Raw genomic sequence first — 26,614 nt, 5'->3', positions numbered from 1 at the left:
CCATAATTGGAGGGTAACAGAAGCAGCAGGCCTACAAAGCGATCTACATCTGATCAGCAAGTTAATTTTTTTTTTCAGAATTATTAGATATTTGAACTCTGTATCCCAGTAGTTATAAATGTATAAGACTGTACCCAGGCGGTTAGTTGTAAATATGTAGTAAATCACAAATAAACATTCAAAATCCTGCGTTTAGGAGTTCATATGTTACAATGTGGTTTCTGTAGCCAAATTTTCGATCCATATCTATAACGGTGTAGTTATATGTGCACGCGCAAATAGGTGTTGGTTACGTGGTCGCTCCCGATATGGAACGTGGTGACGTGTGTTCTCCGCCGCCTGTTGGTCTTTCACAGTTGGTGACGAGTATTATGAAAATGGCCTCAACCCTACCCGTGAGCACGAATAACCGGAGAAGATGACGACGCTGAGCTTTTCAAGTCGGTTGAACACCAAAGTGTCTTCTTTGAACACCCATATAGCAGTGAAGTAAACAAAAACAAAGGGACTCTCGGCAAAGAAACGCCTAAAAATACCCCTGACCACCGCATATTTTCGTAGGGCTGAGAGGAGCCACTATGGAGGATATCAACTCTAATATCAACGCGGACTTGGAGGTGCGGAAGCTCCAGGACTTGGTGAAGAAACTCGAACAACAAAACGAGCAGCTCCGGAGCAGGTCTACGATGTTGTCTTCGTCCGGACCGATGTCAGGGAACCACAGACCCCTGAGCGCCGGATACGACTCGTCGTCCCTGTCAGCAGGGATGGCAGCCGGTCTGGCCGGCTTCCCTGGGGTGGGGTTCGCTGGAACGGGCGGCTACGGTGGGCTGTTGGAGAACAACCGCTGTTTAAACCCCAGACTTTCTTATGACGGCATCAGTTTCAGGAGGGCGTATGAGGGTGAGGGGGCATCTGCTGCCACCTCTTTATCGAGTATGAACTCATTTTATTCAGACACTAGCAGGGGCTTCACGGATGAAGGGGAAACCTCAATTCTAGATGAAGTGGAAATCTTAGATCTGGAAGACATGGACTGTCTAAACGAAGACGAGGACAGCTGGTGAGTCAAAGCCTTGTCTTGGGAGGTAACTTGCCTGCTCCGCCGTGTTTTTGTCTTCGGGGCTGGGTGACAGCTTTAAATGCCTGGTCACAGCTGCTATACACATTAGCTGCCACCACAAACGCCTGGCATGAACAATCATTTCAGTAGCTTGTCTGAAATCTGAAGTCATCCCCACTGAAGGAGCCTCATTGTGGATTACTGACTGCAGGATGTTGTTTGGCAAGTCATATGGGCGATCCCAAGGCACTTCTGTGACTGTCTGAATATAAAAGACAGGCTTTGTCTTACAGTCGTTGTCAGACCGCTCTCCATTCTTTCCGTGCCTAGAGTTTGTTCATTAGTTTCAGAGATAGATCAGCAGGCCTGTGGCAATTAAAATCATCAGTTTCTTGGTGTTGTGATGTGACAGATTGCTTGGCTTGTCGTGTCAGTGTTGTACAGTAAAAAAATCAAAGTTGTTTTCCTGCCCAGCAGCCATGTGGGAGAGGTAGCCATGGTTATATTCCTCTTCTGAAATCCCTTTAGCGCAGCAGTTGGCACACAGCTACAAGTGCTCTGCAGCACCAAGTGAGAGATGTGAAATAGGACAGTTATCTCATCAACATGGAGAAATAAACGCTATGGCAGGGTCCTAAAGATGATTACAAGAATTGCATTAACAGGGGTTATAAACATAAACTGTTAATCTTATACACAAGAGAGTGTCTTGTGTATAAGATTAGCATTAGGCAAGAGTTGTAGCAGTTCCCTCAAACCAAGGTGTTGTGCATGTCCTGATGTTTTGTCATTAAAGTGACAAACAAAAAAGGGACAATGTTTTTACCACAGCCCAGATCATTAGATTGTGATTGCATCATGAACAAAAAGCAAGCTAAATTAGTCTGATGTATTTCCTGTTACCTCTAAGATCTTTAAATGTACTTTTTGTAATTTCCCCCCAAAAATAGAGACATCAGGGGGTTCGTATTTTAAATTTAGTTGAAATTTGCTTTTTAAATTTTTATATTTCCTGTTTAGATGCACCTATTGCTAATCCACCAGTTGTAATTAGGTCTTTCTAATAGCATTACTCATTTTAAAGCCAGACTTGGAATGCATAAAACTGATATTCACACAAGTTAAAAAAAAAATTTCTATGTTAGGCCATTACAGTTTGACAAGGAATTCATGTTTCTTTGAAAGTAGTTGCCCTTGAAGAGATACCAAATCATACAAGAGGTGGTATTACACTGCAAAAATGTAATCAACGTGAAACATTTTGGATTGTAACATTACAGGCTAAAAATCTTTAAAAAAAAATATGACTTTCACTGTACTCACCAGACACTGACAGCAACACTTTAACATTCACAGTAGAGGAAGATAGAACCAATACAGTATTGTTGTTCTGCTTGTTAACTCCTATGTATTTCAATATCCTTTCCCGCTAGATTGTGCCCATATAATTTAACCAAGCACTGCGCATTTCTGCCCTTAGATGGCTTTAGAAAAGAAGTGCAGCCCGTCAAACTCCAGACTAAATTGGATTTGACTGTTTTTGACTTCCAAGAACATCATTGTTGACTGGATGAAAATATAATGATGGCCCTTTTCTTCAGGAAATGGTTATCTATCTTATTAGGACGGGCTTATATGCATTGCTTCTGCTATGGTAATGATATTGTAGTAGGCAACACGAGGGCGTAACTCTTAATGCATCTTAATGGCAGTTTTTAAAAGCTGCTGCAATCAGGGCATATCATCTGTTTTGAAGTTGAACATGCGCCAAGTGCTTTTACATTTTTAGAACACTCCTAACACAAACACTGTTTCTTCAAGGGAGGATAAACACGAATCCTGTTAATCAGTTTGCATTTTTTGTAATTATTATTTCAGCTAACTCAGCTTTTCCTGTCTTGCTTGCAGCTGCATGCCCATGCCAGCTACTGAGCCCTCGGCATCAGACTACTTTCAGACATTGCTCGCTCATGCCCAGCCAAGCTAGTCTCATTATGCCCTGGCTGTTTGTCCATCCTCTGGATTAGATTGATATCTGGGATTAGCCTATAGTGCCTAGCTTTTGCCAGCTCCTGTCACAGACTCCTGTAATCCCATGAATTAGCATCAGAGTGGATTTAAAAAGGCTGCCTGCTCCTGCAGCACTCGGCCTATCAATAGATGCCCGTTGCGCTCCTGTTTCTGCATGCGCATGACACATATCATTGTTTCAGATGTAGTTTTACATTGCACTGTACCACATGTGAATGGCTGTCATTGTGTTGATAAACAATGACAATGTGCAGTATAAGTATAAGGCCGGTATTTCTCTGCCCTTGCTTTGCCTGTAATGTTTCTGCTTTCATCTTGAAAGGCTTCCTCAATGGCTGCAACATTGCTGACAGCTGCTGACTCAGATTCCTCCTCTGAGTGGAAACTCAACTCAACTCTACTCTTCTCTTCTCTTCTCTTCTCTTCTCTTCTCTTCTCTTCTCTTCTCTTCTCTTCTCTTCTCTTCTCTTCTCTTCTCTTCTCTTCTCTTCTCTTCTCTTCTCTTCATAAACATTTCTATTGCTTTTATAAATGGGGAACACAATTAAATTCAATTTTGATGAGTGAAAACATGTTTAGACTGTTAGAAGTTGAAAGCATATAAATTTTACAGCCACTGAAAGTGCCACAGTCACAATTCATTTGCTCCAATGCACTTTTTGACCTCATCTTAATATGGAAATGAGGCGAGACTGATAGCGCGTCAGCTATCTCAGGTAATGCTGTATGTACTTTAGTGTTATTTCTTTTCCAATGATCTTGTTAGGTTAGCTTATTTATGCATGTTCTATACCTTTGCAATCAAAAGTAACATAAATTTTGTCATTTTTCAGTTCAGCAACTTTATGAAGCCTTAGTTCTCTGTCTATGACTGTATTTCTTGCTGTCAAAATGACATCACAAATGTTATTTGTAAGCAGAAATTATGTCGTGGTAAACAAATGTCATTCTTTACACTCAGTAAAGCTGTAGTTAATTCAGTGTGTCACATGTGTAGAAATGGTAGATGTAGCCACCATGACATCATCCAGCAGTCCTGGACTCTGCATTTTGAAGATTCATTGTTAGTGTTTTGGCTGCTCCTATTTTGGTTTTTGCAGCCAGAAGTTACCATATGTGGAGAGAGGATGCAGCGCTAAGTTATGAGCTAATGCCGTATAGATTTGTTAGCAAGCTGCAAAAACTTGTATGGGTGCAGTGAACAGAAACAGATACCTGGTAACTGGTGCCAGGTGATGGTCTGAAAAAATACCAGAATTTTATTCATCAAAACTGGAGCCTAAACTTCTAAGCACCTAGCAGTCACTGACCAGCTCCAGTTGCCTGTCAACACCTTTCACCCAAAGCAGTCACACACCGCAAAAACCCCCAAACATTTTTGTACCAGGCTATAAATATGGTTTTTAATGCTGCTGAACATTTTAACACTGGAACCTGTGGGAATTGACCAATTAAAGAGCTAAATTTTTAGGCACTTTAACTTAATCTTCTAGCTCTGGAGGTTGCTCGGGTAAAATTATCTGCCTGCAGCATCAACTTTAAAAAATAAAAATAAATCCCACATTTTGTTTTTCGCTGGCTTGTCAGTTTGCATATGAGGTGTCATTGTGTCTCTCTGTTTAGTTTGGTGTGTGCACTTGGTTCTGCAGAGCAACTAGATGTGTGAGTGTGAAGTGATTTTCAGGCCGTATTTTCCCTGCAAGCCTTGAGTTTAACTTGAAGCCATATTAAAAGTGTTTGGCTATTTAAATGAGTACATATGATTAAGTATTGAGATTTATGGTCTTTTCAAAAAAAAATTTTAAGACTGTTTATTCTTAAAATTTCTTAAAACTCAACACATGCAACATAAATAAAAGGGTATTAACAGGGTATTTACTATATTTTTAGAGTCCCCTTAAATAATTAGCAAGGCTCAAGATTTTAAATATTTATGTCTGAAATAAATTAGCATTAAAAATTTTTTTTTTTCTTTTTACTAAGAAAACATGAATTCCTTCCTGCCTCTCCACATCATCCACTATAAGGCAGCACTTTGTAATAAAACCAGGTCCAGATTAGCAGCTTGTTATCCTCTCAATCACATTTCCTCTTCAAGCTGTTGACTAACACCATATATGAGGTGTGATAGGAGTGATCTGTCGGTCATTATTAGAGGAGAAAAATAACTTGCTGTTGATATTTTTTTAGGTTATATGAGGCAAAGCTGAACAGTCCCCTGCAAAAAGCCTTGAGTCCTATCGTGTGGTGCCGCCAAGCTCTGGACAATCCGAGTCCCGAGATGGAATCAGCCAAGCGCTCCCTCATACACAGACTGGACCTCACCATGTCAGGTAAACAGGAGCATAGTTGTAATTGTTTCAACTGTAATTACAATACCGATGCACTTAATTTATCTTTCTTTTGGTATGTTAGAGGTCAGAAACAAATAACATGTGTACCAAACTATGTTATCTGGATCATTGGGCTTCTCTATTAGTGTCTGTATTGAGATATGTTCATTTGTGTTCACAATTGTCTGGCTGGCCTTCGAACAAACATGATGCATTTGAGCTGAAGAGAACCAAAATCACTGAACCAGCTCTCCTGCTAGTGCTTGCATCTGTTTTTTGGGTTGCTGATTTATGTTAAAATAGGGATGGGAATCAAGAACCGGTTCTTGTAGAGAACCAGTTCCCGGTAGTTCAGTTCCTTGGAATTGTTACTATGCCTGTTTATTGATGCCGCTTATTGGTTTCACTTACACTTGTGCTACAATTAGCTGATTTCAGTTCATGTGTTGGAAGAGGAAGGTAGTAACTCAGTCTGTGCTCCACAAGGTTCGTATGGATATTTAAGAAAAGTGTTCTGTGTAACATTTGTAATATATTACTTTTGTTTGTGTAATGACCCCAACACTGATCACATCAAAAAGGGGAAATGCATCCAACATTCAGAAACATTTGACCACACAGCATGCAATTAATTTGCATGAATGTAATGTCTTTGATGTACTGCTTAGCGATGGTGGTGACTCTCAAAGCCGTTAATGAAAACTCAAAGAGAAACCGATGTGATATTGATAACGAAATCGGAATCATTAAATTCTTATCAATTCCCATCCCTAGTTAAGAGTAGAGATGGACCGATCCGATATTACGTATCGGTATCGGTCCGATACTGACCTAAATTACTGGATCGGATATCGGAGAAAAATAAAAAATGTAATCCGATCCATTAAATATCACGAAAGCACCTCACAAAACTTGCAACACGCCGTAACTCACCTCAGAACGTTAGCATGTCGGAGCAGTATGCATCACGTGATAGAGCGGCTGTGGCATGCGGGACCTGTTGGTGGTCTGGATAGCATTTGGAGCTTCGCTAGCAACCCGGCATTTCATCTCCGACAAAGTTATCCCGAGAGAAGTAAAGCAAGTGTGTAAGTCCATCTCTGAATGTTTGTAAAGCATTCCTGCATTAAGCTTAACAAACGATATATGGAGCGACTGCCTCTTCTTGCTGCTACTTCAATCATGAAACTGCTTAACGATCAGCTGATCGGCTTTTCTGTCGCGAGTCCGTGTCTCTAGTTTGCTTTTGGCCCACTTTGCACCAGAAAGAGGAAACCAGCGGCTGAACAACAGCAGCACGTTTAAGCTTGATCAGCTGTTGTTAGAATTTATTTATTATTACTTTCTACTCGAGGATCTTTTTCTACGTAGCTGACGCTGGTAACTGTGCAGGGGCGGATCTAGCAAAGTTTAGCCAGGGGGGCCGATAGGGCATTAACAGGGAAAAGGGGGCACAAAGACATACTTTTCTTTCTTATTCTCATTTAAAATGTCTAGCTTTTAATAAATAATTATCTGACACCCAAAGTTTTAATTTGATGCAAAATAAATAGAAGTCCATTACTGTATATAGTAACTATTAAGTCTAATATATATACCCTAGTAAGCTATAGTACTTTTTCCTTTGGGAAGGTACCATCTGTGCAGTCTGCAATTTTGTTGAAGAAAGATGTTGAATCTATTTAATATTTCTTGAAAAATAATTGATTTCTGTGCATTTTTTTTTCACACTGCATCAAATTAAGGTTGATTACGTCGATTAAGCATCATGAGGTGGAGCGTGAGGGGTGGTTCCCTATTTTTTATTTATTTATTTTTGTTGTTGCTGGGAGTTGGAACCCTATTAGTTAGGCTGCTTAATATTTATGCTAAGTACTCTTTAAAATACCAGAATAGGGAGGATGGTGTAGGTCTAAGTTTATTAGATTGATCAGTATTGCTGAACTATGAAATATTTTTTTTTGCATACAGGTATAACAGAATAGCTTTAGTGTAGTTGTTGTTTTAAACTTGAGTATGAACTTATACAAAATGCAGCAAGATATTTAAAAAAAACAGTTTTGTTGATTAAAAAACACTATATCGGATTCATATCGGTATCGGCAGATATCCAAATTTATGATATCGGTATCGGTATCGGACATAAAAAAGTGGTATCGTGCCATCTCTAGTTAAGAGGCTGTTATACTTTCAGCCTGTTTGGATCCATATGTTTTGCTATTAAAGGGTGAACGCAAGGCTCTGATAGTAGGGTAGTTGATATCCACATGCCCTCTGGTTTTGGCACTTGAGGATGTGCATGCAGACAGCTGTGGACACTGCAGCTGTGTAGTCCTTTTTATATTTTCTTTTCAATACTGCTCAGAGTCTGCAAGAAGGGCGTATATGTAGTTGGCGCATTGTAGTATAGTGCCTCGATTGGAATAAAGGCACACTGTGGTCCACACGGAGCCTTGCATTCACAGTCTCTTGACAAAATTTACACCAGTAGGAGTCTGCCTTTCATGTGGATATCTGCTCGGCTGTTGAAGTCTTCAGCTGCCCTGGTCCACTAGTGAGCATAATGACCTGGCTGTGCCTTATGTGTATGTCATTTCTTATATGTACTCCTAAACTATGGGTATTACAACTTAAGGAAAAGAAAATTGCTATATTGTCACTTGTATAGGAATCAAAGAAGTTGAAATGGATTTGATTTCTGCAGAATATCTCATTTCCAACTATCAAAGGATCTTCCTTTCAGTCAGAAAATAGTAATAATAAATCACTGCAATGCTGGTAAAGACCAACTTGCTCGCACACTTGTGTCTCTAACGAGGTTACAAAAATAAAGAAGTGCATGATTAACCAAAACAACACCAAAGTGTACTGCACAGTAGCAGTTGTGTCCTCACTTTTGGATTTGGTTGCAAGGGTGACAGTGCCGAGCATACACTGCTAAATGATCTAGATTTATATCATTTGGTCGGAGTGAAAATTCTTCTTCTTTTTCTGTTTAAAAACAACGGGGTTATTATTTTCTGCTTATTTTGCTGGCAGATTGTATGAGGAGCTGTTGTGCCCTGGGACCTGCAAAATATTTATTATTTTGTGTCACGTGATAGTGCCTAATTGCTTACTTATTTATATTTACATCTGTGATTATTTTTTTTTTTTGTATTCTTATTTTGCTGCTTTTGCAGCACTTTCTTCTCAAACAGCAGCACCGACAAACCTAAACTGATCCATACTGAATGGCCTGAGCTAACCAGCGGACCTATCAGTCTCTGGTCCCTGAGTGTATGGATTCAATGAATGAACTGCAGACACACTCAGTTTACATACATAAAGTCAGATTTTTTTCATGTTGGGGTTAAAATCATTTAGTTGTGTATGAGAGTACGTAAAATAAGGAAAGATAGACTTATTGTCATAACTATACATGGAGCAATCGTGCTGACGTTTGCAGTCACTCTCGAAAGGCCCCTTCTTATAGTGAGAAGAACCTGAAAAAAGCAACTTTATATCACCCAGAGTTACCTAATTTCTTATGCCTGTAGAGTTTTTGATTTCACTAATTATATTTAACCTTTCAGTGAGGAGAACAGGGCTCCGTTCCTGAAAGTTAAACTAAGAGGCGAGTCATTTCCATTTTGACTGTGGTATGCTCATGTGATAGTTGGATCACGTTGAGCAACAGTCCAGTGAAGGTTGTCACTGGGGTCAGTGGGATTCTTTCAGCTGTTGTGAAAGAAACACCTGGTCACACATTTCTTCCCTCATCTGGGGATAGGGAAACTTGTTTATATGAATATTGTTGCATGGAGTAGTTATGTGTTGGACTGTCTTCTTAAGTAATGATAAATCAGATCAGAGTGAGGCTTGTATAATATAGCTTATTGCTCTTTATTGGCTGTTTATACCAGCTACTATGGGCTGGACTATGTGACCTTTTGTTGAACATTGCTCTTAGCCTTACCTCACCTTCCCTTGAGAAACCTCTTGCCTTACCAAACTAGTTGCTAATTATGGCCAATTCTGCTAACATTTCTCTTAATAATACTCACTGAATGGCTCAATTGTGGAATCTTCTTATACTCCTAAAAACTCATCTTTGGGAGCACAGTGATTTACTGCAGTACGTTAGGAGAGAATTGACCTCACTTTTGTATTTAAGTCATTAAATTCACACAATCTGTTAAATCCATGAAACCTTAATATGGAAGTTTGTTATCTTACTGTCCATTTGTCCGCCCCCATTGTTCCACTACTGGAGTCTGACCCACAGTTTGAGAAACACTGATTTAGGGAGTGGTGCTTACTTGTGGTGATATCATCGATGTAGGTGTGGCACGATAACGTCATCCTAAAAATACCCCCCTTGTCGCTAATAGCATCTGCCCCACCTCATTCATTCCTCAGATGGCACTGGTGGAAAGTGAAAGTGCACTATGGGGAGGCTTATGATTCACTGAGTAAAGTGGTTAAGACATTCAGATCTAATGAATTAAACACCAACATTGTGATTTTTAATAAAATATTTAGAAATTTTTCAAAGAAGACTTATAAGGTTACATAGTATCTCAGTGTCTGACCCAGACTCTCTATTAAAGCGAGGATCAGCATCAAGCAGTCAGTGTACATGCATTTACTTTCTACATCTCATCTTTTTACTTCTGCGAAAACTTAAATAACTTGATGAATTAGGAAGTCAGGTTGTATATCATCTGAGGGGAAACTGCTTATCCGCTCAGTGAACACTTTCCTGATTAGTTTATTGGCTCAGTCTCTAGTTGCTGGTTTTATTGAATGCAATGTAATGGTCATTTTCTAAACTGCGATCTTAGTTTTCAAAGAACGAAGTTTATGATGGCAAATTTGCTCAGCTTTACAACATGGATATGTTCAAATTTGATTTAGATTGTTGTAATCGAAAAATTCTTCACAGCGAAGTCAAAGTGAGAGTTAAATAATACCATTAAAACGTCTAATGCAGCTGTTGGTTGCAGTCAGCATCTGTCTTTTTGGGAAGACTGCACTGGAGTCTTTGGTTAAACTCCCATAATCCTTCTCTCTGCATAGCCAGAGAGCTACGCAAACACAGGACCATGAATTTGGCTTTAAGCGCTACATTCTGAAAGCATTTGTGTCTGTGAGAGTCACCAGACAGGGCTTTATAGCTCCGGGCTGAATTATTTTTCATACCCAACCTCTAGCAGGAGCATGGAAATGCTGTTGCTATGGAATCGCCAAATAAACTCTTCACTTGCGGCAGATTGTTACCAAAAGTGTGTGAAGATTTCACATCTGTCTAAGCATTGTGCCATCTTCTGGAATAAGTGCATATTCAGATATTTTAAACATGACCTTCTGTGTGAGGAGTGACCCAAGCCTTTTGTATGCGCACACCCTGTTAAAATCTTCTCCACAGATGACGTGTCTCAGTTATATAACTAACAACAGGGAGGAAACTCCTGGGAGACATCTCCTTGAGTTGACTATACTAGTCAGACAGCACAACTTTATTCATACCAGACAGTTCAGATATGCAGTGGAACCACTTTGTTATTAGTGCTGTACAATTATACAAAGCTCATTTCCTTTGCACTGCTTTGACAGCTGTTCCACAGAGTACGTAAAAGACCCAAGAGGTCCCAACCACAGTCACATGGCTGACCTGCCCTGTTTTCAGCTCTCACTTTTGCACAGTTGTTGCACCTCCTTCTTGCATGTCTCTGCCAGTTTTATCCCCTTTCTTCTCTGGTGTATTTATCTCTAGCATACAATAGTTTTTCTATTTGCTTGTCTCTTGGATGTGCTTACAGCTCCGTGCTGCTGCTTTAACCCATTCATTCTTTTATTTTATTTTTGTATCAAATGGCCTCAATGAAAGGTTGGTCTTCTCTTTCCCTCCCCCTTTAAGGCCTTAAGCAGTCTGTTGTGTGCCGCCTCATTTAGTTTTATTTTTGCCTGTGGAAACTGGCCTGAAGTTTCCACAGACTGGCGCAGTACAATTTCATATCACAGTAAATGGAAATGACATCAGTCACAGTGGGCAGAAAGAACATTTCCTTTTCTTTCTACTGACTTGTTTCAGTACACGAGGGTGTCAAGGACACTCTATTTTTATTGGTCCCTGTGCTACTGATCCCATCAGATTGGTCTCATTCTACTGAAAGTGTGTTGCTAGGGTTGCTGTGATAGGCCAGGTCACCTAACCACATCTAAATCCTCTGAAACCTGAATTGGCCCTTTGAGCTGTAGCACCATTGTGATTTTAGCTTAGACCCAATACAGACTAAAGTATGCCAAGCTCTTCTGCTGTGTTGTACACAAACAGGCAGAATTATTTTTAAAAGTTGATGATCAACTTAAATGAAAAGTTTACCAGGTGTGGGGCTTAGCCTGACTTAGAAGTGATATTGAAAGAATGACTTCTTTCCCATTATGAGATAGAAATTGGACATTTCAAGCATATTGTAAAATAACAGACTGTGGATCCTGATATCCTTCTAAAATCAAGTTATGATACTTACAGAAACTAAAAGTCGATATGAAAAAACATTAATAAAAATAAAAATTACACAGAAAGTAATTAGAACTATATGGTGTACTTAGTTTTAATTCTTAAATTTAATCAAATTTGCCAGCAGAAACAGTTTGAGGAGGCTTTGATGTTTACTGAAATTGGGATGTCTGTGTAACCGTTACCTTGAAAATACACCAGCTCCAACATAGCCATCAGAACTATTTGCACCCACTCAGGACAGTGTTTGCAGTTCTGCCAAATGACCCACAGTGCATTTCAAAAGCTCGAAATGTAGCCTGGTCTATTTTTAACGGAAGCCACATCAAGTTGCACAGCGCAGAAGAGGAGCACAGGAAGTCGGATACAGGATTGGTACAGAAAATTTAGTCTTTTATTTTCAAAATAAAAGACAGTTTATAGGCTAAACATTCAGCTTCTAAAACAGTGAGATCTGAAGCTCTGTGAAGGACAGAACGAGACCTCATCTGAGATACGATGTCACACTCGTGGTCAAATAAATTTCCCCTTGTGGGACTAATAAAGGTATATCAATATCAAGTGTGGTATAGTGAACCTCTTGAATTTTGTCTTTTTCAAATATGTATCCATATTTAAATTCTAAAAAAATACTAAAAGTAACACTAAAAGTATTTTCAAAACAAAATCAAATTTAAATATAGGTTAGATATAGGAGCAGAACCATTCTGGAAACTGAATTTGAGCTGAAAACAAAACAATGTTATATATATTTTTTAAAAAAATATTTTAAAAAATCCAAAACAAACACTTGCAGCACTGTTCTGGATCCAGTAACCACTGTTTATGATTTTACTGTATGCAGTCACAGAAATATGCTGTTATATCAACTTTCTTGTGATGTAAACACAGTGGAGCTTTACAGAACATGCAGATTAGTATTTACTCTTTCATTTACCACTTCACCAGGTGAACTCTTTAAATCTGTTGACCTCATTGTTCTTTTCTGGAAAACAAAGCGTCTTTTGGCTAAGTGAGTGCAGCATTTCTGACTAAACACGTTCCAACGTTGTTGGCATTCCACAGGATCTGATCCATGTGGATTGCAGCAGAGGAGACATGATGGCGTTTTCTAAATAATGCAGGACAGAGTGCAGAGCACGAGGTGGAACAGGAGAAAGTGAAAGGAGCGATGTGGAAAGAGCAGAGAGTTGATCTTAAAAGGCTGCCTCACCACCGAGCAATGTAAACACATCCAGTAAGAGAGATTAAAACAGAGTGATGATGGGTAAATTAACAAACTCGAGAGATGTTAACCATCTAAACCAATCAGAGTATCACTGTGACAGAGTGTCCAGAGTCTGATATCATAATTCAGACCAGCGACTTTGGACTGTAGCCTGTGACCGCTGCTTTGCTGAGTTTAACAGAGAATTGTATTGTGCTCTGTGCGTATATGGACTGAATGGTTTGCATTGTTAAGCGTTTGTCCCAGCTAATGATGTAGGAAGTCTCCATCAGGCCCACACTCAGCATACATTATAAGAGACTCAATCAGATTGAAAAGCTCTGCAATGTGCAGGCATAGATGTGCTGGCTCCGAGCAGACACTCCTGATGTTCATAGTCAAATGCTCAGAAGGCCAACAAGCTTCGTCCGGGCTTTTAAGGGGTTACAGCGTATAGATGGTGAATGAGCAGATTAAACAATGAACGACAAGTTTTGATCCCAAATTTCTATGAGTTGGATTTTAGACTTTCTCTAAACTTTCATTTCTCTAAAAGTTGTGATTCTTGGTAGAAACTATAAGATTGATAGCTGCAAGTTTGTTTTTATACGCAGGTAATTTATGAAGTTAAGGAAACAAAAATCCCCCTTCAGCAGGTATGCGGGGATGTTTATGTGATCGATGGTGATGAATATTTTTTGTTTTGTTGTTTTTAATTCTCTCTTTAGCATAAAAAAACAAATATTTTTTATTATAGTCTTTCAGCAATTCTTCATCTTTGAACATTCAGCCAACACAAACTTTATATTGCACAACAGAAAGGAATTTGCCACTGACCTGGTGGTCGCCTCCTCATTTGTTGAAAGGTTCAAAAGCAGTCAACAAGGCTGATGTTGGCCATGACCGTGTTTGGTTGACAGGTATTGTAGGATGAAGTGCAGATTTTATGATATCCTTTGAATGACAGAACCATTACTGAAGAACAGGCTGACTCAACTACCTCAAAACATTGAGACTGGACTGACTAATCAACACAAACACTGGACTTTTTGCACTAACTTCTTTACTTCCTAATTTTTGCTGCTACACTAAGGAATGTTTACTGTTCCTCCACTACCTCAACTCATCATCACAAAACCTTATTATTATTTTACGTTGTGTTTTTTTTGTCACACTGTCACTTTGTTGCTCTTGTTTGCACATTTGCACATGCACTTTGTTGTCTGCTGTCTGTTAACAAAAAAAAAAAAAGTCTTCCTTAGATAGTTAGTTAGTTTTTGTTAATTTATGTTGTAATTTATGTTAGGTCAGTCTGTCTTGTCTCTGCTAGCCAGCTAACTAGGCCTCTTAGTTAGCTAGTTTAGTGTTTTCTGTTAATTTATGTTGTAAATTTATGTTGCATGTAGCACCTTGGTCCTGGAGGAACGTTGTTTCGCTTCACTGTGTACTAACTGTATATGGTTGAAGTGACAATAAAGCCAACTTGACTTGACTAACTGGTCCCAGTTAAGAGAATATTATGGATTATTCATTGAGAACAGTCTTTCTTTTTCACCTATTAATGTAGTATACTTACCAGAAGAAATAGTGGTAAAATATGTTAAAAATAAGAAATCATATCACCTCAATAGAGTGATGAAATTGCTCAGGACACACATATTAATACTATTAGTTGTCCAGGACAAATATACAAGTACCTAATATAGTGAAAGTCTATTAGTTTGGTGCGTTTGCTGTATTTCTCTGTCACATTTTCTTAGTGGTCAACTTTTAAAACAATAAAAACAACAAAACTAAATAGTTTAGTGGGTAATATTTGCCAGGTTCTAAATCTGCTTGTGCAAGGTATCTAAAACATTTATTTGCTGACTTGTATAGATAATATAATAAAATGTCAAAATGAAAATAAAGGAACTGATGACAAAATAATTAATTGCAAGTAAATGTAATATATGATATAATTCTGTATTTTGATTTAACACCTCTACTTTCCCGCTTGAAAGTTTCATAGATTAGTGAATGAGAGGACGTGAAACTGCTTAACAACTCCACCACATGTAGACAGCATGGATTTTGCAACATGAAAACTTTATTGACAAGTCTTTCTGAGTCTCTCATGTGATGCTGTCTGACATTGTAGTTCTGCTTTTTGCCTCTACAGCCAACAAGCGCCGGAGCTTGTATGGAAGTCCGTACAACCAGCAGAGTTATGGAAGTCCTTATAGCACAAATGCAGCCAACAGCCCTTACAGCAGTGGCTTCAACTCCCCCTCCTCAACCCCAAGCAGAGTGCCCATCGTGCGACAGCAACTAATGCCCAGTAACGCAAGTATGGGTCTCTCTATAGTTCACTGTCTGTTTCAGGATATCTGTTTAGTTTATCTCTAAAACATTCACATATGATTTCTGCACCAGTTCATCAGAGAAACTCTGCAGCAGAGAGGAATCCTCCTGCAGTTAGTCCGCAGTCATCGGTGGACAGCGAGCTGAGCACGTCAGAAATGGATGAGGACTCAGTGGGATCCTCAACGACCTATAAACTCAATGATGTCACTGATGTCCAGATATTGGCACGCATGCAGGAAGAGAGTATGTATCCGTCATCCACAGCTTTATTCTTCAATTTTTTGCAATTACATTTTTTTTTGCACCACACCTTTTTTGCCAACAGGCTTGAGACAGGAATATGCTGCAACAGCATCCAGACGGAGCTCGGGTTCATCCTGCCACTCCCTGCGGCGCAGCACCTTCAGTGACCAGGAGCTAGATGCTCATAGTCTGGAGGACGACGAGGAGGCGGTGCACCCGGCCTTTCACCTGCCCTCCAACCGTTTCAGCCCCTCCCCTCGCCACTCTCCCCGTGCATCCCCGAGAAACTCTCCCCGCTCGCGCTCACCTGCTCGTTCCATCGACTATAGCCACAGCCGGGGTTCTCCTCAGCCCATCATCAGCCGCCTGCAGCAGCCTCGTCACTCGCTGCAGAGCCACGGGCATGACCTTCAGACTAATGTGGTGAAAAATGAAGGTAAGCAGTGGACATGAACAAGTTGCATGTTTCAGTTACTCCAGTGTTTCACACATTAGGTCTTATTTTCATCACAAGTAATGTGTTTATTATCAGATGTATAATCAGATGGATTTTAAAGTCAGAGAGCAGCAAGGAAGCTGGGGATGGTTGTCCTTACTTTGTGATCTCAGTGAGATGGAGGTTTAGAACAACTGCTGTCACCAGAGGCACCAGTCAGTGGACACTGGACAAAAAATTCAAACAGCTGTTTATCAAAGACCGCCACTGCAGCGACTTGGCCAACAAGCCAGCCAAATAAAGACTGACTTTTCAGACCTAAATGTAGCTAAAAAAAATGAGGCAAACTCAGAAGTGCCCAAAACATGGGTTCCTTTTAGCTGACCCGCAGCCTACTTGCTCTGTAAAAATTAAATACTATTGTCTCAGTAGCTAGTTTCAAGGGTTTTCACTAGCTACTTGTCTGTAACAGTCGTTAGCCAGTGAGCATATCAATGAGTTTGGCATTTGGGATCCATGTTTTACTCGTTACCCCTGGTTTCAACACACCAAAATACCAGCATCCATTATTTTATATGCAGTCTATGGGAAAAAATAACAAGAGACAGAAAGGGTAAGGGTGATTGTCCATAACTTACCGTATTTCCCGGACTACAAAGCGCACCTGAATATTAGCCGCACAAGCTAAAATCAGGGGAAAATCCTGTTTTGTACATACATTAGCCGCACCTGACTAAAAGCCGCAGGTGTTTCAATGTTGACTTATCATATGTAAGAGAATATGCACAAAGGGAATTGTCAGGAAAGAGATGGCTGTTTGGAGACACACCCCTTTTATTAATATTTTGAAAAACAAGTTATGGGTACATATTTGCACATGTAGTACATAACAGTAACCTACAGCACACCAGAAAAATAGATTCGGACTACCTTTTAGGCTCAGGTGCAGTGACACGGCTTTAACAAGAAGAAAAGTCAGTCATTCACCATCTTTCTCTTCTTCCTGCGCTCTAAAACCACCAAAGTCCTCTTCTCCAATGTCGGAAACGAACAGGCTCAGGATGGCTTCGTCATCCACTCTCCGCTTCTCTCCTTCGTTGTCACTTTCAAAACCAAAGAAATCCTCGTTGTCAGTGTCGGAGTCGAACACCCTCAGAAGGGCCGTGGCGGTGTCCTCCTCTCCATCATGCAGCAGTCCAGCCCTTCAAAATCCGTTGGTGATCGTGGATGTTTTCGCACTTTTCCACGCTGTCAGAATCCACCGGTGGAGTTGGGCATAACTTGCTTTTCGCAAGTTTATCGCCGCTCGTCATCCACGCCTCCCGCTGAATGCGTAGGGCTACCTTGAAGTTTGTTTTTCGCGCTACTTCGTACGGCACTACGTTGCCTGGCGGACGGACATGTGACTAACATACCACTCTTGAACCCTGATCCTTCCGCCAGGCAACGTAGTGCCGTACAACAGTGGAACAAACAAAACAAATCGTCTTACGATATGACAAAAATCATGGACAATCCATAGAAAAGCCGCACCTGACTAAAAGCCGCAGGGTTCAAAGCTTGTGCAAAAAGTAGCGGCTTATAGCCCGACAATTACGGTAATCACATGGATAAGTATGTTACCAAATATGCTTAAACTAATACATGTAGGAGTACACCGGCGAGTAAAAGTTTATCTGTGGGAAACAGTGATTTGAGTTGACGCTGACTTTGATTCTGGCCTGTGCTACTGTTGTAGAAAAACTGCGCCGAAGTCTTCCTAATCTTACACGCACCTCGGTGGCGGCGGCAGTTCAGGCCCCAGAGCCCGTGAAGAACAGTCGCAGCTGTGAGTCCAACCTGCAAGTGCCAAACGGCGGCTCCCCCCGACACCAGAGCCAATCTGCCAGTGAGTACTGTAACAGCCACGGAGAGCATCACTTTTTAAGCCTTTTAGTTTGAATGCGAAATATTTATTAACTTGAAGCTTTAGACTGTCAGATTCATTACTGAAGTAACTTTTTGTTAGATCGATATTTGTTTTGCTCTCCAAGCGCAGCGACTGCACTGCTTTGTAGTGACATGGCTTTGGTGTTTGGGGATCCTCTTTTGTCTTTGATCTTTTTTCCTTGTAATATGTTTAACACACACAAACACACAAACACACACACACACACATCCTTCCTCTTATTGTCTTGGCATAACTTTCACTTCAAAGAAAAGCACTCATCCTGCAGAATAAAAGCATGATGCCAGAAACACTGACAATCCAGAGCGACTCGGGGGATCTGTGACACAAACATTGTTTTACATTTCATGTCCAATGGTTTTATGGTCTCTTTTAAGAGCTTAGAAATCCTCCTCTGCGAGTTAAGACTATCCATTTGATATAATCCTGTAATGGGAGATAAAGGTAATGATTTAGTCCTTAATCCAGAAGCTGTAATCTCTCCTCTGTTACTAGAGGCAGATGGAGGGGTCAAAGAGGAAGTTTCAGCGGGTTAATCATGTGGTAGCTGCCTCTTTCTTGCCTTAACCAGCTCCTAGTGTGGAAGGATGGTGTATTTGTGTGCTCCCTATGCATACATACAGAGCAGCAATTCAGTTTTTACCTCAGTCTTTATACATTTATCTGTGGTGACTGGTTTGTGTTTTTCTGAGCTTTGGCTGTACATGGACATGGGCACCTCTGCTGCCTCTATCACTGGCTTCTCTTCCCTGTAAAGCATGTGTAAACCATACACTCCTTTTCTCTGTCTGTGCTGGGATTGGTTGTTAAACCTGTCAGAGGCAGAGGGCACTTTGCTCTGATAGTCGTGCTCCTCCTTCACTATCTCAGCGTGTGTGCTTGGAGAGCCCTCTAGTGTCCTCAACCTGCACCTCAGGCTCAAATGGCCTCCAGTGCCAAAATAGCCCCTCTTTCTCCATGAATTCTGTGACAGATTGAAGTCTAGTGCTGACATGTTTCTGTTTTCCAGCAGCACCTCAGCTCCCGAAATACTTGACCCCTTCTCGCACCTCACTGAAACCCAAACAGCAGCTCCAAAGCCCCACTGCCCTACGAGGTAACAGCTAAAGGCTGTGAGACTGCTCTCTCACACAGACAAATGCACAATTTGTGACAACATAAAAGTCAGCTGAAGGTACAGATGACTGATGAGTTGTAATGATGGGTTGTTATGTTTATGGAGCGGAAATGAAAGTGAGGGAAGTTGCCAGCTCGTCATTTGAAGGGCTGAGAATGTAAAGCAACGCTGAGCACACGCTGAATTTAAGCCTTTTATTTTTGTTGCTTTCTTTGCAAGATGTTTAATACGAGGTAACCATGGAGTACGTTTGTTGTCAGAGATGAGGATGATCTTGCAACCTTGTAAGAAATGTGTGAATGTGTATTTTCTTTTGGTTGTGGTAATACTTTCTTTCTGTAAAGAATCATGCATGACAGGGTCAGTGTTGTCTCAGGTAGGTAACACCTTAGAATAGCCATTGCTAATAAATAGTAAACTGATAGTTAATTAGACTTCAGTTATGTTTTTTTATGATTCGACAGTTAGATCATAATAAAAATAGTTGTAAATAAACGTTGTGCATTTATAATATTTGTCATCTTGATAGCTGTTAGAAAGTTGCCCCTGATGTTCAAAATACTTGTTTTGTATAAATGGACGCACAGGTGACACTGGCAAAAATCCAAAGGCTGGAGAGCGTGTACTGTTTCATTCACTGTTTAGTTTTCTTCTCTCTTGCTCTTTACCTGTTTGATGCCACACATACAAGACACCTGATGGCTTTCCTACGATGCAAGTCCAACATAGCCAGGCTTTCTTTGCGATAGCTGGCTCGACACAACGTAAAATCTCAGTCAGAGGTGGCGGGTATCACGATGGAGGTTTTTATAATCCAGGCGTTCTGCTTCAGGCTCAGCATAAAAAGGGATCGAAGCATCTTTTCACTCTTGGATGCAGATCTATAAAATCTAAAAACCCCAAAATATAATAAGAAAAAGAAACAACGTTCCTGAAAATCCTGTGAAATCTTGTGAATACATAAGTCAATACATATCTATTTTACTGCTAAATGTTGCCATGAGTGCTGCACGTTAGAGCCCTGAAACTTTAAACATGATACACATTATTACTCTGCATGTCTGGGCATAGCGCTGTCCTGTAGCCTCATAAAATCCCCGTAGATTGTGGGCAGGTCAAAGTGAAATAAATGTTATTGATTGACTATTCTCAGTGATAAATTGCCAACAAACAGGCCGATGAGTTTTCTAATGTGTTCTCCGTTAGCTACAACCTCAGCAGTGTACAAAATGATTTGGCAGCAGATTGGGACCAAGCATAAATACAATATTACATTTTCTCCATGACCAACTGAATGCATGCAGTACACAGTTTGTCGAGCTGTAACTTTACTGCACAGCTTCCTTTTGTGATATTAGTAAGCCTATCAACTTGCCTGTATGAAATATAAGTCTAGAGAATCTGTATTGTACTTGCTTTAAGTGAAAAAAATCAATGAAAATCCATCCTGATGATTTTTAAAGAGAAGATCTGAACACAAACCTACTCCAGACCAGGTTATGTGCCTAGCCTAAGATATGGTGACCTAGCCAGGTACACAGAGAGTCAACTTCATGACAGAGCTCACTAACCCATTAATCTCGCTTTGTTGTGCACTTCCTCCCAGAGATGCCAGCAGCTTTCACTAAATAGCAGGAATAAGAAGGGCAATTACTAAGGAAGCAATTAAAACAAAACATTTGGTTGTCATTAACAAATACATAACATCGTTAAAGGTGGCCCCGAAGAGGTTTTAGTTATCCCAGCAGAAAATCCTCTCCTACGTCAGGTGTTGAAATTTAAATAATTTTTCTTACTGTATATTTAGGTGGGTTTTATTTAGTCAAAGGATTTTTCTTTATAGATAATTAAAAATTAGAGGAAACTGAATAGATTTCTGTCAAATAAGATGACAGACTCATTGCCTTTATCATGTGTGGCGTCAGCCCTAAAGGCCCATTTTGAGCAAAACGCCACATTACACTGCATGGTCAGCACGTTCCTCCCTCCCTGCTCTGAAATAAGGCCTGTCTCTGTTGTCTTCGTCTTTGTCTAGTCCCACTCTCCTGTTGCTTTGGAGAAGAAGGTGATTTCAGTGAGTATTCACTGAGAGCCTCCACCTTTTTAAATATCGTGATTGTGGTTTCCACGCCGTGGCCGCATCGATGTTGTGTTGTTGGTTTTTACTAGTAGAGTTTGCTCTGTGTGTTTGTATCATCTCATTCTGTCAATGCATCAAAAATCATAGCCGGCAGCTGTGCTAGTTAACCTTTCTGTTCATTTATTTATGTTTTTGAACTTATGTAGAAGTTTGTGAATTTGGAATGGATGTTGTTAGTAAAAGCTTGCATACTGTCTCAGATTTTTTTATACCGGCATCATATTTAAATTAACCTCACACCATCGTGGTTTTGATCATTACTTCATTATATAGATACTGTGTATGAAAGCAGTCCATCATAATCCACTTACACCTGACTTTTCTGCCCGTCTCCAGTTCCATCTCCCAGTAAACTACGGACTCCTGCCACCCCATCACCACTAGCCTTGCGGCAACCGGTAAAGGCCACATCTACCCCCAATTCTGCCACCTCCACCCCCACCCGCTCCCTAGCTCCTCCGCGCAGTGGCCTGCCCCGACCTAGTGCTTCTACAGGAGGAGGAGGAGGAGGAGGCGGTGGGATCCCTCTGCCTCGCAGCAAACTGGCCCAACCCGTGCGCAGGTATGTACAGACACGTTGTCCTTATTGTGCACCTCTCTGTCTGATTAAAGAGGACGGTAACACTTTATAATAAGGGCGTAATTCCCCTGTAATTAAATGAAATTTCAATGGAATTCATTTTAAATTACAATGTAACTATATTTACCTACAAATACTTGAAATAAGCTGCAGCAGAATAAAGAGGTAGCAAGCAAGAAATAATTATACTTTAATTTAACCTCCTTTATTCCAGTGTGCCTACCTTTAAGTATCGCTCGGTAAATATGATTACACTGTAATTTCAGATAAAATACATTGAAGTTCCATCTAATTAAAGGGGAATTACACTCTTAGTCATGCAGCAGGTTATAAAGTGTTACCAGGCAGGCGTATTGTGCTTATATATATATATATTTTCGCTCTTATGTGTACACCAGTGATGTTTCTGGCTGGTAATTTACTAAAAATTGACCAGTCTAATATCAAGACAACAGTCAAAGCTGAGCACAACAGACTAACAGACAATGTCTGTAATTACATTCCTCAACAATCAAATCGTAAATTAAACGTTGCTGAAATTTTTAGTTGCTGTCACATAATGTTGCACAGACAGTCTTATTGTATTTCCTGAGTGTAGCAGCAGCAGCAGCATTCTTCCCTTCCAGGTTTAAATAGCTGGCTGGTTATTTTACTTTGACCGAGAAAGAGAGAGAGAAATGCTGGTGTAGCCGCAGCTCCAGCTAGTGGTGAGTGGTTGTAGAATCTCCATCCACCACTAGCTCTTTTAATGTCTTTTGATTCCACTGTTCTTACAAATTCGTGCACTTTTACTGTTATCGCCTGTCTTTTAATTTCTATAATTCACTTTCTGCATTCCGTGTGTTGCTTTGTGGTGGTTCCATTCCCAGATTGATTCCACTCTTATAAAGGTTGGCCAGTCTTGCTTCCTCCAAATAAGAACCTTCTAACTTTGAAACTAACACCCAGGAAAGGTTAATCCATCCATTTTCTTAACTGCTTATCCAGTTCAGGTTTGAGGGTACACTGTCATAGGACAGGAGGGGGGTACACTCACACACACTAGAGTCACACTTGTGGCCAAAGCTGCATCTCTTTGCCTGTGGGAGGAAGCACAAGTACCTCCAGGCAAACGCTGGCGGATTCGAACCCAGGACCTTCCTGCTGGAGAGCGACAGCGCTAACAATCACACTTTCTGTTCATTGTTATTGGTTTAATATGCAGACATTCACTTTGGAACAGCCTGGCTGGGAGTGCAAGGCTCGCAGAATTAATGACCAACTTTATATCAGTCCTTAAAACATATTTTTATGCGATTCCATCAGAGTCTGGCTGATGTCTTTCAGTTGTTTTGTTTATTATCTATTTTAAGTGCTTTAATGTGTCTGTGATATTTATTTTGAATTGTTTTCTGTCTTGTATCTCTTTATTTTTATTATTATTGTTGGCTGTTACAGAAATGCATTTTCCTTGCTTGCCTTTTCAGGTCCCTTCCTGGTCCGCGGACTTACAGCGGCGGCGGTGAGAACTGGAGAGAAGGTTGTTACTAAGGCGGGCCACCAGGGGGCTCTCCAGTCAAAACTATCAATAAAAGGAGGAAATATTTTAACATGGCACTTTATCTACCTAGATAACTCTTATAGTTCAGAAAGACCAAGCCCCCAAAAATACATTTGATTAAGAGTTTAAAAAAGAAAAAGGGAGAGGACAGAGTCCACATTGTGTCAAAGAGGACCTCTCATTGTGTCTCTCTGTGGGGACTGGCTCTGGAGGGGTCAGGCATGTAGTGCAGACAGCCCAGAAGATGCCAAAGAAACCAGCCCGACTCCAGCGCCCCCATCAGAGGACACGTCACCTGCCTTTGGTTCAACTGCAGTCATCCGTGAGACTGTCCATATCTCCACATGCCCAGCTTTCCTCCCTCCCCCTCCTCCTCGTCCTCCTCCCCCCTGTTCTTCTTTCACTTCCCTCAGGTTGAAATGTTTCCACGCATTTCTCTCTTTATGCTCTGTGTTTAACAGATGTCGGTGAGCGATCTCTATGATGATGCTGTGCAGGTGAACTGTCCCGTAACGTTAGAGAATTGTTGATGTCTTGAAACAGTGAAAGCACCTCTTGTGTGGGTTTGACATTTAAGAATCTTTCCTCTTTGTAAAATCAGCCAGAATGTATGCACAAGTTTGTTTTGGAAAATTATTTATTCAAAATTATTTAAGAAGTGTACATCCAAACATCCATATCAGTATTTTGTTTTAAAATTTCAGTTGTTTAAAATGTACGTTTTGAACCTCAACTGCAAAGCTAACTTTCCAAAGCCTTTTTTTGTTTGTTTGTTTTTGTTTTTAAAGTGTCAAACCGGGTGATTAAAGACATCCCAGCCAAAGCTTCAGTTCTGACTCGTACCACAGTTTTGCCAAGATTATACTTTTCCATTTAAGTGCTTAAAGTGGTCTGTTCAAGAACAGGGGCCAGTCTCACAAAGACGACTCAGTTCTAAAACCGTGTGTAAAAGATGGATTTTTGGTAAGCTGACAGCTAACGCTAGCATTCGTACAGCTCACAGATATACCTGCTGCTTCAGAGAGGAGGAACAGAGTAATTCAACACTAGAATTTTAAAATGCACTAAAGCTACAAACAGCAGGTAGGTTCAGTTCAATGACTCTGATTAGCAAATGTGCAGTCTGCTCCACGTGCATGTGTCAGGATTCAACACCCATATTTTAATTTAGTTTAAATAATTGAACATCATTTTATCAGCAGTGTCGCTGAGTGAATACATAATTTGAAGTTAGCCCTGGAGAATGGTGACGCTTTTGACCTAAAGGTACTTTTTTGTAAATCTTTGTTTTTATTAGTGGTTCAAAACAATAAAAATGAACCAAAGCTGTCAGAAGAAGAAGAAACAATCGTTCTAACTTTATGTCCACATTGCCTTTGAATTATGTTTAAGAGCTCAATCTGGGCCATTCTGTACTTTGAATTATGTTGTGGTACAATTTTGCACCACAAGATGGTGCAGTGACTCATCGTAACGTTTCCTAAACCTGACTAATCATTAGGAGGAACACGTGCTTATTTGCTCTGGTGTTTTGGGGAAAAGGGAAGCCTCTTGTATAAATAGGGAAGGGTAAAGAGAACTATCAAATTTAAAAAATGGAACAGAAACATGAATGTGCTGCCCCCTGCTGGTGAAAGTTATAATTAGATTATGCAGATAACTACAAAAAGTACCTTTAGATAAAAGTCAGTGGTTCTTTTTGTGAAATTCAGACTAGATTACACATTGGTGACCCGGGCTTTTATTTATCTTACCTGCAGACAATAGCAGGCATTTCATTTATAATTGTTCATAATAGTCCTCTTTCCGCTGCAAGACCAAGCTTCAATTTGGGATCCACTCTGAGCTACTGAATTGTGCTTTTAATAGAAACACAGCACTTCAAGTAAGCACTTAAAGTTAAAAGCCCTTTAATTTGGGACTTTTATCACTGGACCTGAGCTGCTAATTGACTCTGTTGCAGAAATATGGCAGCCAAAGAGCACATTTTAGACCCTCGCACACTGGAGTCTCAGATCTCTTTGTGAAACTGGCCCCAGGTTAACATTAGCTCTGAGTTTTTACTGATGTCTGATTTAAAAAAAATGTTGAGAAAAATAGCCTGAAAGAGCTGTTTTGTCCCTGTTCACCCATTCAGCCAATGAAAACAAGGAAACTTTGATATTGTTTATCAAATCCCCATAAGAGATGTATCAGTGTGTATCATTCATACCATGAAAAAAAGGAATATGATGAAAATCTGTCTTGAATACATTTTAGGTTTTGATTGGCTTTTACCTCTTATGCTATGAGAATGAATCAAAAGGCATGCCAGTGTTCGGGAAGCTGTACCGGTGATTGATGTGGTGGGTGTTCTTAAACTAGTGCCTATAATTTAAAGTTTGAACATAATTTTGTTTGTATGTTTTCTTTTTTTCTTGGTGCCAGTTTTTGGTTTTGCCAACATTGTTTGCAATTTTGCATCTGATTGCTTGATTGATTTGCTTGTTGCCTGTTTGTTTTTTTTAAATAGAATCAACACATTTATAATTGCTTTAAAAAAATGTTTTAAACGCGCCTTTGTATTTATATCTAATTACTCGCTCTGTAAATGAAACTATTTATTAAAGAGAGAGGTGCCTCTGTTAAAGCTCAGATTCAGTGGGAAGCTGTAGGACGAATGTTGCAAAAAGACATACCACACCTTTTGTGTGACAGGTTTTGTTATTGAAATTTTTTTTATATCCACAAACATGACATTCGGTTTCCCTGTGTAAAGTCACATTTCAAATAAAAGCTCAAAAGTATTCTTACATGTAGCTTTTCCTTTTTCTTGTTTGCAATTTTGCTAATTTGGAACTATAAAACTGTTTGTAAACACAAAGTGTACAAGCTGCACACCGTGGAGTTTGTACACATTTAAGGACAGTTTTTAAACCACATGTACACTGAGCAGACACTTTAATGTATCTAAAAAATAAATAAAGTGACTGCGGAGGCAGTGAACTCATCATCATGTTCAAGAAACCACTTCTGCAATATGGCATGTTATACAGCGGGGAGCAGCCATCTGAAGATGGTTCACTGTGGTCAGTACTAAGGGGCCCGAAATTGAGATCAGGTAATGTTTTTCAGAGGATGAACTG

General features: G+C 40.1%; 1 protein-coding gene across 5 annotated transcripts; it reads left to right on the top strand.

The window, feature by feature from the left end:
- Nucleotides 1-330: 330 nt before the first annotated feature.
- Nucleotides 331-26,275, top strand: slain2 (SLAIN family member 2). Of its 5 annotated transcripts, XM_085264151.1 has the most exons (10): nt 331-1,063; nt 5,285-5,427; nt 15,301-15,468; nt 15,555-15,728; nt 15,811-16,164; nt 17,903-18,052; nt 19,122-19,208; nt 21,265-21,303; nt 21,706-21,931; nt 23,416-26,275. In XM_085264151.1, exons 1-10 carry the CDS (start codon nt 579-581, stop codon nt 23,477-23,479), a joined length of 1,890 nt encoding a protein of 629 aa, XP_085120277.1. In that variant the 5' UTR covers nt 331-578; the 3' UTR covers nt 23,480-26,275. The 5 variants fall into 5 exon arrangements, with proteins under 5 accessions (XP_085120277.1, XP_085120274.1, XP_085120273.1 ...); XM_085264148.1 differs by lacking the exon at nt 19,122-19,208 and having other exon boundaries at nt 332-1,063; XM_085264147.1 differs by lacking the exon at nt 21,265-21,303 and having other exon boundaries at nt 332-1,063; nt 19,125-19,208.
- The last annotated feature ends 339 nt before the right edge of the window (nt 26,276-26,614 follow it).

The sequence above is a fragment of the Mchenga conophoros genome, linkage group LG23 (genome assembly GCF_057382185.1).
Source record: "Mchenga conophoros isolate Kocher_MC1m ecotype Shallow Benthic linkage group LG23, M_conophoros_male_GT1.1, whole genome shotgun sequence".
In the NCBI taxonomy this organism is placed as follows: domain Eukaryota; kingdom Metazoa; phylum Chordata; class Actinopteri; order Cichliformes; family Cichlidae; genus Mchenga; species Mchenga conophoros.
Note: the sequence above shows the minus strand (reverse complement) of the source record. Positions and strands in the feature narration are given on the sequence as shown.

Coding starts and splice junctions, on each gene's coding strand:
- slain2 (XM_085264151.1), top strand. CDS start 579: ATGGAGGATATCAACTCTAATATCAACGCGGACTTGGAGGTGCGGAAG. Junction 5,428..15,300: donor ACTGGACCTCACCATGTCAG/GTAAACAGGAGC, acceptor TTGCCTCTACAG/CCAACAAGCGCCGGAGCTTG. Junction 21,932..23,415: donor CTGGCCCAACCCGTGCGCAG/GTATGTACAGAC, acceptor TTGCCTTTTCAG/GTCCCTTCCTGGTCCGCGGA.